Source organism: Mixophyes fleayi, chromosome 4 (assembly GCF_038048845.1).
Source record: "Mixophyes fleayi isolate aMixFle1 chromosome 4, aMixFle1.hap1, whole genome shotgun sequence".
Classification (NCBI taxonomy): Eukaryota; Metazoa; Chordata; class Amphibia; order Anura; family Limnodynastidae; genus Mixophyes; species Mixophyes fleayi.
Window position 1 is genome coordinate 341003491 of NC_134405.1, and position 21262 is coordinate 341024752.

The 21262-nt window shown below is 45.8% G+C and overlaps 1 protein-coding gene across 1 annotated transcript in view; it reads right to left on the reverse strand.

The window, feature by feature from the left end:
• Positions 1 to 21262, reverse strand: part of CACNA1C (calcium voltage-gated channel subunit alpha1 C) — a 278371-nt gene that overhangs the window by 79266 nt on the left and 177843 nt on the right. The window contains 3 exon segments of the mRNA XM_075210714.1: positions 1393 to 1548; positions 5554 to 5693; positions 6672 to 6811. Coding sequence (XP_075066815.1) covers positions 1393 to 1548; positions 5554 to 5693; positions 6672 to 6811 — 436 coding nt within the window.

A 21262-nucleotide genomic window follows, 5' to 3' on the forward strand; every position in this document is an offset into this window, starting at 1 on the left:
TTAATTCTGCATAAAAACATAAATATATATTATACTCAATTTCAAGATTTGTCAAAAAAGGAATCGTGGAGGCGTGGCCCAGAGCAACCAATCAGATTCTACCTCTCACTTATACAGTGCATGCTGGGCAATGATAGCTAGAAGCTGATTGGTTGCTCTGGGCCACGCCTCCACTTTCCCTTTTAGAAGGTTTGTTAAATTTTGAAATTGAGTATAATATATATTTATGTTTAAATGCAGAATTAACTATTGTCTTATTGTTGGAATAAGATCCTATTTAATCCCACAGGGCTAATTATACCCAAAAGAAAATACATTTTACTACATCATTGGGTAGAAAACTGCTAGTGCTATAAAGTAAAGAGTTAAGTATGTGAGTCATTAATAACGCAGGTTTACAATGTAAGTGTTCACCTCTACAGTACTTCTTCCTATCCAGGATTTACTAAGTGTGGCGCAACCCAACACGACCAGCGGAGGCAGCCATTTTGTGTGCCAATGTTCAGCCTATTAATTCTAAGAGGAAGCAATATCATCACTGAGGCATGAGGCACAAATCACCTCATGCCTTGGGGATGCTACCGGTTCCTGCATTCTTATGAATATTAGTTGAGCTCACAAAATGGCTGCCTCCCGTGTGTGGGCGACAAGGGCACCTTACAAAACGTGTAACCATCTTGGTACAACATTCGTGTTGCCCTTTGGCGTGTACCGTTGCGCGCCCCATGAAATGTACACCCACCTTACATATAAATTCCACGGCCGTCGCTTTTATTCCACTGGGAAATGTACATTGTGGGCGATGTAATAAATGTGTGTTTTCACGGCCCCTGATAACTGAGGACTTTGGTTTGCCCAGAATACAGCCGGTAATTGTGTGTTTACTGCTTCATAATTCCCAGTTGTTAAATTGGTATCTGCTGATCTCTAAGCTCTTATGAGTAGTTAATGAGCCACTATTTCATTATTTTTGGGTGACGTAAAGGCTGCGGTATCGAGGACCCCTGAACGGTGCACGGTGGCTCAGTGGTTAGCACTTCTGCCTCACAGCGCTGGGGTCATGAGTTCAATTCCCGACCATGGCCTTATCTGTGAGGAGTTTGTATGTTCTCCCTGTGTTTGCGCGGGTTTCCTCCGGGTGCTCCGGTTTCCTCCCACACTCCAAAAACATACTGGTCGGTTAATTGGCTGCTAACAAATTGATCCTAGTGTGTCTGTGTGTGTGTGTGTGTATGTGTGTCTGTCTGTGTGTGTATGTGTGTGTTAGGGAATTTAGAGTTCTCTGTACAGGGCTGCAGAATTGGTGGCGCAGTATAAATAAATAATAATAATAATAATAATAACCCCCCCAGGGGTTGCGGCATTTTTGGGAGTCTCTGATCGTTCTCTCACCTTTGCTGGACAGGAAGTAGCAGGTCTTGTGCATTTTTCCCATGAAGAGCTCCAGGCCGATGATAGCGTAGATGATAATGACAAACAGTACCAGCAGCGCGATGTGCAGCAACGGCACCATTGCCTTGATGATGGAGTTCAGCACCACCTGCAGACCTGCGCAGAGCACAGAGACGTCATCGACCTGCATCACATCGCAGCGCAGAGCATCACATCGCAGCGCAGAGCCTCACATCGCAGTGCAGAGCCTCACATCGCAGTGCAGAGCATCACATCGCAGCGCAGAGCATCACATCGCAGCGCAGAGCCTCACATCGCAGTGCAGAGCATCACATCGCAGAGCATCACATCGCAGAGCATCACATCGCAGCGCATCACATCGCAGAGCCTCACATCGCAGTGCAGAGCATCACATCGCAGAGCATCAGATCGCAGAGCATCACATCGCAGCGCAGAGCATCACATCGCAGCGCAGAGCATCACATCGCAGCGCAGAGCATCACATCGCAGAGCATCACATCGCAGAGCATCACATCGCAGCGCAGAGCAAAAGGACCAACGTAACAATCACTTTATAATGAAAAGGACATTAAGTCGCACAGGACGAGCCCTCACATGGGAGCAGCGCTCATCCCTTGTAGTATAGAGGCAGGATCCAACACAAGCAACGTTTTATATAGAGGATACCTTGATAATAGATAACATCCTTATATAACACTCTAAGTGGTTCCCTAGATCTCTGCAGGACTCACAAGACTTTAAAAATCAACATTTAGGGAAAGATTTACTAAACCCTTTAAAAATGAGAAGTGGAGGCGTTGTCCATAGCTACAAATCAGGTTCCAGCTATCATTTGTACAGTACAGTCTAGATAAATGAGAGCTAGATTCTGATTGGTTGCTTTGGGTAACACCTTCTTTTTAGAAAGTTTGATAAATCTACCACCTTATTGCCAAGAACATGTTATTATTCCTCAGCAATGTACATTAGTTATAACTGGCTTGATAATACAGTTTTAGCATTATGGGGGTTTTATCTAGAGATGTTCACTGACTCCCGTATTTTGGTTTTAGTTCTGGTTTTGGCAAAACCGCCCTCGTGTGTTTTGGTTTTGGATCCCTATTTTTTGTTCTAAAATCACATAATTTGGCTCTTTTTTTTGTTCCTACATTATTATTAACGTCAATAACATTAATTTCTAGTCATTTCCAGTCAATTTTTGTCAAGTGACAAGAACACTGCTACCCCTCCTTTTTCTGTGTGAGCAATGGCACTGAGCAATGGTACTGGAGACTGGAGAATGACAAGAACACTGCTACCCCTCCTGTTTCTGTGTGAGCAATGGCGCTGGATCTCCTGGGGAGGGAGGTAGTTATGGAATCCAAAACCCGCGAGATCCGACGACACAACAATGACGTTTTGCCTCAATTCAGAACCGAAGACGCGTGAAAGTACCGAGCCGGCTCGCGAGCCTACTCGGATCCCCTAACTTCAGGTGGGTTCCTTTTTCAGAAAACCGAGCCCGAGCATCTCTACTTAAAACGCCACAGATCAATGGGCAGCCCAGAAATGGTTCAATGTTAGTTGTTATAAATGTTACCTCTTAGTTTTTGGGATATTTTTGCTACTAGAGGGCACTGGAGAGAGGAGGAGGTGAGAATATGGGGGCACTAGTACTGATTTATGATGCAATTACTTGCACAGGGCACCTCCACTCTATAACGATGGCTCTAATTATCCATATAACGTCTCCATGCCCGGTCGTTGACGGCAAGACTCATACCCCCCCAAGTACACTACAAATACCAGCAAGACCATCATCCCTACTCCTGGGATACACCGACAATCACAAGCTCGTCGGTGTATCCCACACTTTCGGTGGCACAAAAATGGACGATAGACAAATGGATAAACGTTATTCCACCACTAAGGCGATATCAGTATAATGTACATGTCATCTGCCCATTGGACGATATCAAGCCATGAAAGTGGTGGGTTCTGCTATAAGCCTAACAAACGTTGTCACATTTTAAATAAAATTTCCAGGAAACTTTTTATCCTTTTATCATGTACCATCTGCCGCTGACAATCTGGGATGTAAAGTTTGGAGCTGAGATCTACAGAGCAGTTTAACACGTCGCACATTAGGGAGCAGAGAATAAATGTAGTTATCAGCCTCTGTGCTGATTATGGGGTTGCGCTGGGAATTTAAACAGGATGGACCAGCGTTGGCGTGGAACAGAGCGCCGTGAGAGACTGCGCTGACGGTGATGGAGGTTTTCAGAAGCGGAAGAGTTGGACGTGAGCCCGCAGATAAATGATGCTGCCAGGTCTGCCATCAGCAGCGGGCACCCGAGAGCAGAGCTTGGCATGAGAAGACATTACTGCTTAATTAGTGCGCTCCGCATGACAAAGACGACACATTGTATCGCTGCTGTGAATGACCGGGCTGCCTCTGCGTCCTCGGAGTGCCACCATCGCAGAGAGATCACTAATCGCGCTGTCGTACGCCAGCCCATTGTGTGTCTACAAGAGTCTCGCACAGCAGTCACACTTACCGGCCGCCCTCTATTCACACAAGACTTTACCAGCCACAGACAACGCCATCAGCGTTTTACTCAGCGGTGATACAGGATCCCACTAGATTCAGCAACGTCTCAGGACTTTGAGGTTGAGGGAAAAAGCCTTATATGTTTTATCGTTATCATTCTAGTAACCGAGAACGTTTCCCTAATTTCCTCGGCCAGAGGATAAAGTCTCTTTCTACAGTCTAAGGCAGTGATGTAAAAAAGGTGAAGGGCCACATGTTTGGCCCTCCAGCCTTTAGAGGGGCCACACAGAGGAAGGAGGGAGAGCACAGTGCTGAGGACGTCATGTGACATGGCAGCCCCTGATCTGATAAGATTGGGAGCAGACAGCTGGGGGGGGGCGCAGGTGAGGACTTGGCTGGCGGCCCGTTTGTTGTCCAACACTGTCTAAGTGGAGATGATGTTGGCCGTACCAACCAATCAGAGTCTAGTTAGCATCTTGTGAACCGTACTAGATAAATAATAGATAGAATCTTATTGGTAGCTATGGGCAACACCTCCATTTTTCAGTTTTTAGAAGCTTAATTAAATCTACCCCTAAATCTCATTTCTTTCTTTCCACCACCGTCACACGGAAAGCGTTTGGACATAGGCGGCTCTAATTAGCCGCTCTGACACCTTGTTATTGGGTATTACCGTACAGACGCCAGAATACGCCCTGGAAATTCCACAACCGATTTGGAAATTGCACCCGCTTCATGCACTAAGGGTTACGCCTCCCTCGCGTTGCGCAGAGGGACAGGGGAAGAGATTACTGTGGGCTGTGCCGATTCCAGCCGTGGTGCCCCTGAGAGCTGGTTCCTCATGGTCAGAACGCCATTTATAATCATTAGCAGCTTGTTCCCCCAGGAAGTTGTGAAAAATGCAAAACGCGGTAGGATAACCCCAAAATATGGAGCACGCACTTGAGCAGCAGTGACCAGAAAACTGATGAAATACCTGCCATAAAAAGCGTTGATTGCATGGGACCAGAATTTGGACAGTTGGGGGGTATGAATTAGGGTACCTGGTTTATTTTCTCCCAATTTTACTTGAATGTTCTACATGTGTCATGATTGGCTGCGCAAGATAACACTCAACTTCCGCAGCCAATCACACACTGGTATGGCAGGGGGCAGTGCCGTCAACTACACTATGGAAGAGTCAAGGGACAGCTGGTCCTCTTATAGACAGATGCATTTCGTCATAAACAGAAGACACATTGAAAAGTTCTTAGCCAGCGGCCTTAAAACTGTTGATGAGGACAAAAAGCTGAAATAGCAAAGCATTCAACTTCAGTAACTTCTGTCTAAATTGCTGTGCCCTGGTCATGTGCTTGTGTGTGAATCCACCAATAAGTACAGAACATTTATGTTGCCTAGGAGACTGCAAGCCTGTTACTCGGACTAAGGTAGTGCCGGAGGGTGTTCTACAAAGAAAACTGTCAGCAAGTGGATGGGGCAGACAACGCGTTTACTGACCTATAAAAAGTTATTTTGTTTTTGGTAAATTATATAGCACAATAACATCCAGGGTATGATTTAGAAGATTTACCTGCTCTTTAAAGAATGACCAATGGCATCCGTGTACTTACTAGGTACCCCTGAAACCAGCCTGAGGGGTCTGAGGACTCTAAATGCTCGCAGCGCCTTCACATCGAATCCAGCCCCTTTCCCCCCAAGAGCGCTGCCACCATCAGCCTTCGTCGCTTGCTCTAAAATTGCACTAAAAAGCCTGCAGGGAAGACAAAAACATTGTATCACAAAACAGAACAACACTCTACTCACTCACTATAGAAATAATGCACATCTCAAGAGCAAAAAAAACTTTTCCAGCGGTCACATTGTCTAAATCATCCCTCGTTTACCGTACACCTCACACATATACTGATGACATAAGTCCAGGTTCTCTTCTAATCTACACATTTTCATCTTTTTTAAGAAATCACAGCGTAATGAAGAGAAATATTTTTTTAATCACTTTATTATGAATTGGACTATTTATATATATGTATGTATATATATATATATATATATATATATATATATATTATAAAAAAGGGAATTGAACCCAGTGAGAGGAGCTTACTAATCAATTTTTGTGCAGCAGAGCTCTTAGCAGTGACTGTAGGAGGAGCACTGTGATCATATCTGTGTGTAAAACATTGCCTTTATTATCTTGTGTAGCAGAGCTCCTCACAGTGACTGTAGGAGGAGCACAGTGATCATATCTGTGTGTAAAACATTGCCTTTATTATCTTATGTAGCAGAGCTCCTCACAGTGTCTGTAGGAGAAAAAGCTCAGCGATACCCTCTGTGTTTATTTATTACTATGGTGCTCCTCACTGTGATTGTAGGAGAATGAACCTGGTGGTCATGACTGTGTGTACGCATTTCTCCTCTGTATTACCTTGTTTAGCAGTGCTCTTCACAGTGACCGCAGGAGAAGTTTGATGCATGACCAGGAGACCTAAGTCACCCTCAGATGTAACTCACCCTACATGATCAGGAGAGTTAAGTCACCCTCAGTGTAACTCACCCTATATGACTATGGGAGCTGTCACCCTCAGATGTAACTCACCCTATATGACTATGGGAGCTTAGTCACCTTCAGATGTAACTCAACCTACATGACTAGGGCAGCTAAGTCACCCTCCGATGTAACTCACCCTACATGACTAGGGGAGCTAAGTCACCCTCCGATGTTACTCACCCTACAACTACGATGATGAAATCCAGCAAGTTCCAGCCGTTGCGGAGGTAAGCGTTGGGGTGAAAGAGCAGCCCGTATGCAATGACTTTAAGAAAAGCTTCCACGGTGAAAATGATGAGGAAAAGATATTCTACCCGCTCCTATAGAGGAGAAACAAGAAAAAAATATAACATGTATTAAAGGGACTATCAACTGTATATAGAAATGTTTATGTTTTTAAATAAATGTTGGCAAACATAAGTTATTATACATAGAAAACCTTTATCAATAATTCTGCCTTTGTAAACTTGAGTAGATGTTAAACCTGCAGTGAAAGAAATAAAACAGTGCCACCTAGTGTTCACATAATCATGAAAGATAATAGAATGTGTCCGTAGCTCTATGAGGCAATACTTCCGAAACAAACATCTGTCAGACACGAAGTTACTCTCGCTGAAATAACACATATAATATATACAATTTTAAAAAATAAATACCTTTCTCATTTATGTCCCTTAAAACATCAACCTAAGCATAGAAAAATATTCCATCAGCGTACCTCTTGGCCAGAAAGCTTACACTCTGTGGCTTACTTAATATCATGCTGTTGTAACCCAGAGCAACCAATCAGCTATCGGCCTGATTACAACAGACTGTTAAACGCTGATCTCTGATTGGCGGTTGTGGGGGGTTACAGCACACAGTGATATTAATCACTTAATAAAACATCCTACGTCTTATGTTACAAAATTATGTTCCCAGTTTAAGCATCACCAGGGAATGATACTGTTATAAACTAAACCAACATTCTTCACTAGCTGAAATATCACATTCAGTCATTTCAAAATACTATTGACATTATTCGGATTATCCATCATCTAAGATTATTTGGATAATGTCAGTATTATCCATATTTCTGATAATCCCCAGATTCCAAAAAAACAAGCACATTGATGTAACATTGTAATCCTATTTGTACTTAAGTCCCTATCTGGATGTATATTTGGTTTGGATACATTTGTAAACAAGGAAGAGAAGGTATTATCAGATGAACAGGCAGAGATACCTTCCACCGCATACACAATCATATCGTCTTTCAGGATTGATTGAGGCGTCAGAAACGTTTAATGGTCGATCAACCAGAGGCTGCGGCGCGGGAGGCGCAGTTTAAATCCCGTCCTGACACTTGTAAGTGAGTCATCAACTGAAGAGGATCAAGTAACCGCTCGGCTCATTGATAACCTATTCATCTTTCTCAGAGCAAGTACATTGAAAAGCAATATATTGATCGCATTTGAAACGTCCAGTCCCGGACACTTGCTGGAGAATCAATGAACCAGAGAGGAGCAAAGTCTATCTGAGAATCGGTAATAAGAGATTTACGTTTGTCAAATAAAAGACAATTATAAATCAGATCGATACTGGATTTAACCAACACCAAATATATTCTAGCAAAATAATACATTAGTCACAGACATAAAGCAAATGTAAATGATCCTCAGTAATTATACTCACAGAATTCCTGACTATAGGATGGTGACTAAGCAGCTGCTGGTGTCAGATTGGATAACACCAGCTACTGCTTACTCCAAGTATTTACCAAGCACCGCGGCGGAACGAGCACTCAGGGAGGCGAAAGCCGGGGGTCAGCTAAGGAAAAAATGCTTTAATAATAAAATAAATCATCTTTCCTTTTTAAGTTACTTTTTCAAATTTATTTTTTTACATTTCTTTTTCTTTTTTGGGAGCGGGAAGCGCAAGTCCGGAGATAGGAAATCTTCCATATCACAGGGTTTTGATAAATAGAGACCTTAAGGTGAAATATATCTTCTAAGGAACATGTTATATTAATGATTATAATATACATGCCTTGACTTCCATACCCCCACAAGTACATAGAATGATTTACAGGAGTAGTTCTGTAATACAGGACCAGCCCATCAAATGACTGTAAATACATAACAACGTTTCATGTCCTTGACCCAAAGAGCTTGCACTCTAAGTAGAAGAAGAGACGCATAGACGTATAAAAACAAGAAGAAGAAAACATGTGTTTTTAGGGGAGGGAGGCTGGGGGCGGCCTGCACTCGGAAGAGAAAGCCACACCCTTGGAAATGTGACCATACCCCCTTTTCGTGCGCACGCATTATGTCCCTGTTTCCAAAACTTAAAGTTGTGAGTTGTGCAGTGGGTGAATGCTGAAAAATAGGGACACTTCTAGGGAATTTCTGTTACTGGCTGTGGAAATTGGTGCCCATTGGCAGGAGCACTGAAAAGGGGGGAGGGGGTGGGGATTGAGCCTGGGGGTCCTTGCTTGTCTTTTTAGTGGGGGGAGCTACCAACCTGGTTTGGCCCCATCCCCTTCGGTGGCTATGTGTGTGTGGGGGGGGGTATGTGTGTGTGCGTGGGAGGGGGGGGGTATGTGTGTGTGTGTGGGGGGGAATGTGTGTGTGCGTGGGGGGGGGGTATGTGTGTGTGAGTGGGGTGTGTGTGTGTGGGTGGGGTATGTGTGTGTGTGTGGGGGGGTATGTGTGTGTGCGAGTTGGGGGGGTATGTGTGTGTGAGTGGGGGGTATGTGTGTGTATGTGGGGAATGTATGTGTGTGAGTGGGGGGTATGTGTGTGTGTGGGGGGGTATGTGTGTGTGTGTGTGGGGGTGTGTGTGTGGGGGGTGGTATGTGTGTGTGCGAGTTGGGGGGGTATGTGTGTGTGAGTGGGGGGTATGTGTGTGTATGTGGGGAATGTATGTGTGTGAGTGGGGGGTATGTGTGTGTGTGGGGGGGGTATGTGTGTGTGTTTGGGGGGGTATGTGTGTGTGCGGGGGGGGTGTGTGTGTGTGGGGTATGTGTGTGTGGGGGGGTATGTGTGTGCGTGGGGGGTATGTGTGTGTGTGGGGGGGGTATGCGTGTGTGCGTGGGGGGGTATGTGCATGGGGGGGTATGTGCGTGGGGGGGAAAGTGTGTGTGTGGGGGGGTATGTGTGTGGGGGATGTGTGTGTGTGGGGGGGGGTATGTGTGTGTGTGCGTGGGAGGGGGGGGGTATGTGTGTGTGTGTGGGGGGGAATGTGTGTGTGCGTGGGGGGGGGTATGTGTGTGTGAGTGGGGTGTGTGTGTGTGGGTGGGGTATGTGTGTGTGTGGGGGGGTATGTGTGTGTGTGTGTGGGGGTGTGTGTGTGGGGGGTGGTATGTGTGTGTGCGAGTTGGGGGGGTATGTGTGTGTGAGTGGGGGGTATGTGTGTGTGTGGGGGGGGTATGTGTGTGTGTTTGGGGGGGTATGTGTGTGTGGGGTATGTGTGTGTGGGGGGGTATGTGTGTGCGTGGGGGGTATGTGTGTGTGTGGGGGGGGTATGCGTGTGTGCGTGGGGGGGTATGTGCATGGGGGGGTATGTGCGTGGGGGGGAAAGTGTGTGTGTGGGGGGGTATGTGTGTGGGGGATGTGTGTGTGTGTGGGGGGGGTATGTGTGTGGGGGATGTGTTTGTGGGGGGGGTATGTGTGTGTGTGTGAGAGTGGGGGGGTATGTGCATGGGGGGGTATGTGTGTGTGGGGGGGTATGTGTGTGGGGGATGTGTGTGTGGGGGGGGGGGTATGTGTGTGGGGGATGTGTTTGTGGGGGGGGTATGTGTGTGTGCAGGGTGGGGGGGTATGAGTGTGTGTGTGAGAGTGGGGGGGTATGTGTGTGTGTGTGAGAGTGGGGGGGTATGTGTGTGTGTGTGGGTGGATGTGTGTGTGGGGGGGTATGTGTGTGAGTGGGGGGGTATGGGTGTGTGTGGGGGGTTGTGGGTGTGTGTGAGTGGGGGGGTATGTGTGTGTGCGGGGTGGGGGGTATGTGTGTGTGTGTGTGAGTGGGGGATGTGTGTGTGTGTGTGGGGGGGTATGTGTGTGTGGGGGGTCTGTGTGAGTGGGGGATGTGTGGGGGGTATGTGTGTGTGTGAGTGGGGGGGGTATGTGTGTGTGCGGGGTGGGGGGTGTGTGTGTGAGTGGGGGGGTATGTGTGTGTGCAGGGTGGGGGGTATGTGTGTGTGTGGGGGGTATGGGTGTGTGCGGGGTGGGGGGTGTGTGTGAGTGGGGGGGTATGTGTGTGTGCAGGGTGGGGGGGTATGTGTGTGTGAGAGTGGGGGGGTATGTGTGTGGGGGGAATGTGTGTGTGTGGGGGGGGTATGTGTGTGAGTAGGGATGTGTGTGTGTGTGGGGGGGGTATGGGTGTGTGCGGGGTGGGGGGTGTGTGTGAGTGGGGGGGTATGTGTGTGTGCAGGGTGGGGGGTATGTGTATGTGAGTGGGGGATGTGTGTGTGGGGGGGGGGTATGTAAGAGGGTGATTTACCCCATACTATAAGACACGGCTGCGTCTCGCCCCACTGAGGGCGTGATGCTGAGCTCCACACAACACTCTGCATTGTTTCTGCAGAGGTGAATCATGATCTCTGCAGATATGTCCATAAAGCCATGTACACACTTACACACAGCTGCTGATCATTTATTCATAAAGACTATTAAGAGCGGCTCATTAGTTCATCCTCAGGAAATCAGACCGGCTCCGAGCGTGAGATGTATTAACCCCTTACATCTGCCCACCAGCGAGGCATGCGGGGTTCTGCAGACGTAACAGGGTTAATTATGCTGAAAATACCATTTTTATCCACACGGCCGAGGAAAGGGGAACAAAACGCGACTCCCCGGGGTGCTTGTCCCGCAGAGATCCACAGATTATCACAGTTATGTCACAGTACAAATACTGTAAACTGCATTACGTCAGGGCCTTTAGGGGCAGAAAAATAACTTAGGTACGGTGCAAATTACCTGCTGTAAGTAACATCTTAGTCAAACCTTAAGAACATACTAATCTCACGGAAAATATGGGAGGTTCCCAAATGTCTGGGAGCCCTCCTGAAAGAGAAGGTGGGTTCAATGACATGATTTGCAGTATGATATATATATATATATATATATATATATATATATATATATATATACACATGTATTAGAGAAAGAGCTGAACTTAATCTGAATGTGTTACTAAAAGCCCCTATGAACTATAATTAGATGTTACTTCAATTTTTGACCTTGCGTAAAGCATAAGAGAGTTTAGAGAACGGCGACTAATGTGTTAGCGCTGATCTCCGCATCCTCTTATCCTTAATGTCTCTTAGGGGCATATTTAATAAAGCACGATAGTGCTTTTAACGGGTCATTAAGGTCCCACAGTGTCCTCCGCAAATTTATTAAGGGGGCATCGCAGCAGATATCATGGATATCTGCTGCTTTGCATTCCTCTTCGTTTTTGGGAGCAGTCACCATTCAACAGAATGGTGACTGCTCCTGGCCGCAATCTAACAAGTCCCGAAAAAACATTTTTTTCGGGAACTTGTCATGTTAATGTACCAGCTGAAGCTGGCGTACATCATCCGAATTGAAGAAATCTAATGCTGTCAGCTCTGCTCCGAAGAGCAGAGCTGGACAGCGCATGTGTGGAGGGATCACATGATCCCTCCCTGTCACTCAGCGCTCTCTCTCTGCAACTATCGTTGCAGAGTCAGAGAGGGGATCTGTGTGCGCATGTCCAGTTCTTGGAACTGGAAATGCGCACTTGCAGAGTGAAGAGAAGACCCGGAGACAGCGCTTTCGAAGAGGGGGGTAAGTATGATTTTTTTTTATCACTGAAACAGCAGTTTTTTGGAACTGCTGTTTCTGTGCAGGGCTGTACATAAATGTGAGAAGTAGTTCAATCCTTATCATTGCGATAAGGATTGAAAACTACTTTTCACTTTATGTGAATATTGATAAATGTGCCCCTTAAGCTTTAAAGGAACTACAAAGCGCTACTTAAACCAGAGGTCGAGGAACCTTAATTTTCTCAGAGCATAAGAGAAACCGGAATCAGGGACGTGCAGCGTCTCACCGGTCCCCCCGCTTACACCCCCCTCCGGCCGCCGTTATTAACTGCTGAGCAAAAATTCTCAGAACTTTCGGAGATGATGCAGTTTAAAGTACTTATTAATGCTGACATTACTCCATCTATCGTGCAACAATATGACAAAAACTATGGTTTTATTTCCTTCATTTTAGTCTTCAAATCAGTGTTAGCATTAAAGCCAGTATAATATATATATATATATATATATATATATATATATATATATATATATATATATACTTTGTTCCATAGATTGTAAGCTGCGAGCAGGGCCCTCTTACCTGTCTGTCTGTATTACCCAGTATTGTTTTATTACTGTGTTTGTTTCCAATTGTAAACCGCTACGGAATATGCTGGTGCTATATAAATATATGATGGTGATATATATATATATATATATACACACACACACACACACACTCACACACTATGGACAAAAGTATTCGGACACTTGCCCATTACACCAACAGAGACTGTAATAACATTGTATTCCGATACATATACTTTAATATGGAGTTGGTCCCCTTTACAGTGATAACAGCTTCCACTCTTCCTGGAAGACTTTCCACAAGATGTTTCAGTGTTTCTGTGGGAATTTGTGCCCATTCATTCTGTAGAGCATTTATGAGGTCAGACACTGATGTTGGAGGAGAAGACCTGGCTCACAATCTCCGTTCCAGTTCATCCCAGAGGTGATCGATGAGGTTGAGGTCAGAGCTCTGTGTGGACCAGTCACGTTCTTCCACACCGAACTCATCAAACCATGTCTTTGTAGTCCTTGCTGTGTGCACTGGGGCACAGTCATGTTGGAATAGAAAAGGGCCTTCCCCAAACTGTTGTCACAAATTGGAAGCATAGAATTGTCCAAAATGACTTGGTATGCTGAAGCATTAGGATTGCCCTTCACTGGAGATAAGGGGCCTAGCCCAAACCCTGAATAACAGCCCCATACCATTATCCCTCCTCCACCAAACTTCACAGTTGGCATAATGCAGTCAGGCAGGTAACGTTCTCCCGGCATCCGCTAAACCCAGACTCGCCCATCTGACTGCCAAACAGAGAAGTGTGGTTCATCACTCCACAGAACACGTTTCCACTGCTCCACAGTCCAGTGTCGGTGTGCTTTACACCACTCCATCCGACGCTGGGCATTGGTCTTGGTGATGTGAGGCTGCATGCAGCTGCTCGGTCATGGAAACCCATCCATTAAGCTCCCACCGCACAGTTTTTGTGCTTACATTAATGCCGGTGGAAGTTCAGAACTCTCCAGTATGGAATCAGCAGAGCGTTGGCGACTTTTACGCACCATGTGCCTTAGCAGTTGTTGACCCCGCTCTGTGATTTTACGTGGTCTTCTGCTTCGTGGCTGAGTTGCTGTTGTTCCTAAACGCTTCCACTTTCTAATAATATCACTTACAGTTGACCGTGGAATATCCAGCAGGGATGAAATTTCACAAACCGTCTAATTACAAAGGTGGCATCTATCACAGTACCACGCTTGGTGTCACTGAGCTCTTCAGAATGACCCATCTTGTACCACAAATGTTTGCAAATGGAGACTGCATGGCTGGTGCTGGATGTTATACACCTCTGGCAACAGGTCTGATTGAAACACCTCAATGTTAATCAGTTTCAGTGCAAAGGGAATGACCCTGAATTCCAGGAAAAATAGCATTGTAATTTATAGGATCAAATGAGAAAAACTGGGCGATTCGAAGGAAAACCCATGTGGATGAGACGACCCTTCCATGTGACCTTCAACTACAATCCCGCCCACACTTTATATTGGCTTCTAACTTGTGCTGCACCCACCCACTTTATAACATCATCCCGTTCACTTGTCCACAAGCTCCACCCCTTTCACGACCCACAAATTGGCACTGTCCCGCTGAAATCGTGACCTTTGGGCGCTACACTTTTCATTCGGCTTCATCAGGAAGTTTAAACGATGGGAAAATAAGTATTGTCGGGTAAAGCTTTTGGGTGGCAAAAAAAAGGGAACTGTCTTGGATAAATCGGGAGCATTAATAATCTGCCACATTATTAAACACTAACAAGATTATTGTCACAGTTACTTTCTCTTAATCTCACAAACACTTTTTCAAGCTCTTGACAAACTTGTGCAGTTCTTAGACGCTGTCCTGGATTTCTGGAAAGGTCAAATGGTCCCAATAGTCGTTTCATCATTTCACCGCATATGTTTTCTAAATGTTGCTTAAAGGCCACGTCCAATGACTACCAGTAACGAGTATTTATTGTATATAGATGGGAAGTGATGGAGACGTGGCATTCTGCCGCAGTGCAGAGCGCGTGGAGGGGGTGGGGGTCATTGGGGGCTACCTCCAATTAAGCCAATTACAGCGACATCGCACCCCACTGTGGGCTATTATAGGGGAGTCAGTTTAATATATTCCTTTCTCCCCAGCTTTGCACAGAGAACAAAGAGCCTCATTCTGCTTTATCTGTGTATACAGCGAGATCTGCGCTCTAGACTGTCGTTATTACATTATGAAATGACAATGTATTATTTAATCTGCTGGATATAATTCTGAATAATGTGCAGAGTGATGTTTGAGTGGCGATACCAGAGAACCTGTTGTATTACTGTGACTCGGAGAGAACGTCGTTTGTTCAATTATTGATAATTTTATAAGTGCTTTTACAACTCAATGTTGCTCCGGCGCAGTCAGAAGTGGACAAGAGCGGAATGATTTCAGCTGTTATGTTACTGCCAGATCCGCTACTATGTGACCAGGTCTAAGTCCATGGACCTGATTCATCAAGGTGCGTATCTGCCGATACTGAGCGTAACGTACACAGAATCACTGCGCAGGCCCAGAACCGGGACACACGCCAGTCAACGCAGCCCTGTCCGCTCCTTCTGTGTACAGCCTATGAACGGGGCGAGGAGCCTACGAACGGGGCGAGGAAGGGGTGTATGACAGTAATCAGTTTACAGTAACAGCGTGCGAAGTACGAGTGTGAGCAGCCACTGCCAAATCCAGCTCTGGGCACCGCAAAATTACTTGTTTCTCTGCCGTATCTCTTGCTCCAGCTACAGGTCAGGTGTAAGTGCTGATTACTAGTGATGACAGCTGTGTATACAGCTACAGGTCAGGTGTAAGTGCTGATTACTAGTGATGACGGCTGTGTATACAGCTACAGGTCAGGTGTAAGCGCTGATTACTAGTGATGACAGCTGTGTATACAGCTACAGGTCAGGTGTAAGTGCTGATTACTAGTGATGACGGCTGTGTATACAGCTACAGGTCAGGTGTAAGTGCTGATTACTAGTGATGACGGCTGTGTATACAGCTACAGGTCAGGTGTAAGTGCTGATTACTAGTGATGACGGCTGTGTATACAGCTACAGGTCAGGTGTAAGTGCTGATTACTAGTGATGGCGGCTGTGTATACAGCTACAGGTCAGGTGTAAGTGCTGATTACTAGTGATGACGGCTGTGTATACAGCTACAGGTCAGGTGTAAGTGCTGATTACTAGTGATGGCGGCTGTGTATACAGCTACAGGTCAGGTGTAAGTGCTGATTACTAGTGATGACGGCTGTGTATACAGCTACAGGTCAGGTGTAAGTGCTGATTACTAGTGATGACGGCTGTGTATACAGCTACAGGTCAGGTGTAAGCGCTGATTACTAGTGATGACGGCTGTGTATACAGCTACAGGTCAGGTGTAAGTGCTGATTACTGGTGATGACGGCTGTGTATACAGCTACAGGTCAGGTGTAAGTGCTGATTACTAGTGATGACGGCTGTGTATACAGCTACAGGTCAGGTGTAAGCGCTGATTACTAGTGATGACGGCTGTGTATACAGCTACAGGTCAGGTGTAAGTGCTGATTACTGGTGATGACGGCTGTGTATACAGCTACAGGTCAGGTGTAAGTGCTGATTACTAGTGATGACGGCTGTGTATACAGCTACAGGTCAGGTGTAAGCGCTGATTACTAGTGATGACGGCTGTGTATACAGCTACAGGTCAGGTGTAAGTGCTGATTACTAGTGATGACGGCTGTGTATACAGCTACAGGTCAGGTGTAAGTGCTGATTACTAGTGATGACGGCTGTGTATACAGCTACAGGTCAGGTGTAAGTGCTGATTACTAGTGATGACGGCTGTGTATACAGCTACAGGTCAGGTGTAAGTGCTGATTACTAGTGATGACGGCTGTGTATACAGCTACAGGTCAGGTGTAAGTGCTGATTACTAGTGATGGCGGCTGTGTATACAGCTACAGGTCAGGTGTAAGTGCTGATTACTAGTGATGACGGCTGTGTATACAGCTACAGGTCAGGTGTAAGTGCTGATTACTAGTGATGACGGCTGTGTATACAGCTACAGGTCAGGTGTAAGTGCTGATTACTAGTGATGACGGCTGTGTATACAGCTACAGGTCAGGTGTAAGTGCTGATTACTAGTGATGACGGCTGTGTATACAGCTACAGGTCAGGTATAAGTGCTGATTACTAGTGATGACTGCTGTGTATACAGCTACAGGTCAGGTGTAAGCGCTGATTACTAGTGATGACGGCTGTGTATACAGCTACAGGTCAGGTGTAAGTGCTGATTACTAGTGATGACGGCTGTGTATACAGCTACAGGTCAGGTGTAAGTGCTGATTACTAGTGATGACGGCTGTGTATACAGCTACAGGTCAGGTGTAAGCGCTGATTACTACTGATGACGGCTGTGTATACAGCTACAGGTCAGGTGTAAGTGCTGATTACTAGTGATGGCGGCTGTGTATACAGCTACAGGTCAGGTGTAAGTGCTGATTACTAGTGATGACGGCTGTGTATACAGCTACAGGTCAGGTGTAAGTGCTGATTACTAGTGATGACGGCTGTGTATACAGCTACAGGTCAGGTGTAAGTGCTGATTACTAGTGATGACGGCTGTGTATACAGCTACAGGTCAGGTGTAAGTGCTGATTACTGGTGATGACGGCTGTGTATACAGCTACAGGTCAGGTGTAAGTGCTGATTACTAGTGATGACGGCTGTGGATACAGCTACAGGTCAGGTGTAAGTGCTGATTACTAGTGATGACGGCTGTGTATACAGCTACAGGTCAGGTGTAAGTGCTGATTACTGGTGATGACGGCTGTGTATACAGCTACAGGTCAGGTGTAAGTGCTGATTACTAGTGATGACGGCTGTGTATACAGCTACAGGTCAGGTGTAAGTGCTGATTACTAGTGATGACGGCTGTGTATACAGCTACAGGTCAGGTGTAAGTGCTGATTACTGGTGATGACGGCTGTGTATACATCTAGAACATGTGTCTGCAATCAGCAGCAACTGTAACAATGTATTTTATGTATAGTAATAACATCCTTATAAATGTATATCATGGAAAAAAGAAAAATAAACTAAAAGTAACTGACAGCATCAGTGCCTCTATGAGGCATCAATATACACTAACAGCATCAGTGCCCCTATGAGGCATCGATATACACTAACAGCATCAGTGCCTCTATGAGGCATCAATATACACTAACAGCATCAGTGCCCCTATGAGGCATCGATATACACTAACAGCATCAGTGCCCCTATGAGGCATCGATATACACTAACAGCATCAGTGCCCCTATGAGGCATCGATATACACTAACAGCATCAGTGCCCCTATGAGGCATCGATATACACTAACAGCATCAGTGCCCCTATGAGGCATCGATATACACTAACAGCATCAGTGCCCCTATGAGGCATCGATATACACTAACAGCATCAGTGCCCCTATGAGGCATCGATATACACTAACAGCATCAGTGCCCCTATGAGGCATCGATATACACTAACAGCATCAGTGCCCCTATGAGGCATCGATATACACTAACAGCATCAGTGCCCCTATGAGGCATCTATATACACTAACAGCATCAGTGCCTCTATGAGGCATCGATATACACTAACAGCATCAGTGCCCCTATGAGGCATCGATATACACTAACAGCATCAGTGCCCCTATGAGGCATCGATATACACTAACAGCATCAGTGGCCCTATGAGGCATCGATATACACTAACAGCATCAGTGCCCCTATGAGGCATCGATATACACTAACAGCATCAGTGCCCCTATGAGGCATCGATATACACTAACAGCATCAGTGCCCCTATGAGGCATCGATATACACTAACAGCATCAGTGCCCCTATGAGGCATCGATATACACTAACAGCATCAGTGCCCCTATGAGGCATCGATATACACTAACAGCATCAGTGCCCCTATGAGGCATCGATATACACTAACCACATCAGTGCCCCTATGAGGCATCGATATACACTAACAGCATCAGTGCCTCTATGAGGCATCGATATACACTAACAGCTCTGCTCCGAAGAGCAGAGCTGGACAGCGCATGTGTGGAGGGATCACATGATCCCTCCCTGTCACTCACCGCTCTCTCTCTCTGCAACTATAGTTGCGGAGATGTTTGTGCGCATGCCCAGGTCTTCGAACTGCACATGCGCAATTGCAGTAAGAAAAGAAACGCAGCAGACAAGGAGGAGATCCGCAGACAGCGTGTTCCTAAGAGGCGGGGAAGTATTTTCTTTTATCACAGAAACAGCAGTTTACCGGAACTGTTCCTGTGTTGGGTTCTTCATAAATTTGAGAAATAGTTCAATCATTATCAACGCGATAAGGATTGAAAACTATTTGTCACTTTATGCGAACATTGATAAATGTGCCCCAAAATCGTACACTCGGGATGGCAGTCACATCATCCGGGATGGTAGACTCCTCCTCTGGTTCTGCGCCAGCGTCGTCTGTGCGGATTAGCGGTTATCATCCAGTGTGAGATCATCTCTTCATACCAGCCGGGGGTCCAGGGGCCACAATCACTGTGATCCCCTCCACATACCGGATCAGGCAGATCTTCACACGTTCAGATAACGGGGGGGCGGGGGGGGGACTGTCCTATGATCCCAGACTCGGGAGAGCCGAGTATACGATTATTATTACGCTTTATACACATTGCCCAACATCCCTTCTTATTAGCAGCTCCCAGGGGCCTAATCAGGGCTTGTTTGTGTCACTGAGAGCTTCTATCTCAGACGCTAATTAGTATAAATACAAACTCACCATATGCCTAATAATTATCATTACTTATGGAAACAGTGTCCTATATTTTCTTCTCACCTGTGATTGCGGTGTCACTGGGACCCACAGTATCTACCCCAGATGGCCGGGAAAATAATCACATGCACGTTACATACCCCCCAGGTGTCCTGAATTCAGGAGCTGGAAAGGGGCGGAGCTTGCACTGAAGTGGGTGTGTTTTGTGTGGATAAAGGGAGGGGCTTATCTTTGTCCCATTTGTGTATTTGTATATCTACCATCCAGTATCTAGGAGCAGAGTGTCATAGCGATATTTCAATGGTATATTGTGGCGATAGCTGTCTATGGCTGTGATACGCTTCTATAGAAAACCACCGTTAATGGTAATTAGTACCGAATGTCTCCCCCCTATAGTCACTGCAAGGAGCACTGCTAAAAATTTATATGGAAATACAAGAGTCTGTGGTTTTGCGTATTTTAAGTATGGGGCCTCAAACCATGTTACAAACATCCTAATAAAGTCACATATATCCCATATAATAGATGCCGTACCTGTACCTAGTATCTGCCATGCTAAACTTGCCCAACCCTGCTGTAAGTAGAGGGAGATCGGGACACAGCTGCAGACAAGTAGATATGATACAAACTGCATTCATAAGCGCTGTATTTCCACCATAAGGCAGCTGCAAAATAAATAACAATGTCTTGTGTATCATCTAATAATCCCCTGTGACACATGCTGGGTCCCCATAACTCTATACCTGTGAGATATCGCTGAGGACAGGGCGGAGGGGTCTATGGCCTATCTGTAGGGATTTGTGGAGTCTGCATTCATTGCATCGTTCTCCGCAGAGACTGTGGTTATTGGGGGGATATTATGTCTTTGTGAATGCGGAATTCATGGCATAAAAGAATCGAAGGTCTGGAAGATACAATAAGTGGGAGCTCTGGGATTCGGATCTAACAATAGTTCTGTTCACCGCTCAAAGGAGAACGCAATCCATGAATTTTTATTAGACTATAATTTCAAAAACAACCCGTATTGAAATGTAAAATTGTACCGGAAAATGTATAATATGAATGTTCTGCGGAGAGAATTTGTATTTCTTTGAATATAATAGGAAGAGACAAACTGCGGACTACAACTCTCATCATACACGGGCTGTCAGGATCCCTACTGTCACCAGCTGCAGGATGGATAGAAAGCTCAGCGGAATTCTCTGGAGATATTCCCGGTCTCACATTCCTTGGCACAGAGGGGCTCATCCTTCATGCCCGGAAATTAATTTATTAACTGTGGGGCAGCTTCCTTTTCACGCAAAGGGTTAAGTTTATCTTCTTTTCAGAGCATGGGTTAATGTGAGTCCTTTGGCAGACAAGGATTTGGTCCCATCTGATCCCCCCCTGACAGAGGCAGCAGATCTAACACTGAGCCCCCTAGCAACAGGTCTAGGTCTTGGGGGAAAAAATAAAATAAGTGCTTTGATATTAAAAAGTTAATTTTATCTCCCAGCGTTCAAAGTCCTCCATCAAAGTTTTCATCTTAAATCGGTGGAAGATTTCACCTCAGTTCCTCCCTGGCAGTGAAGGGGTTAACATCGGCTAACCTGAG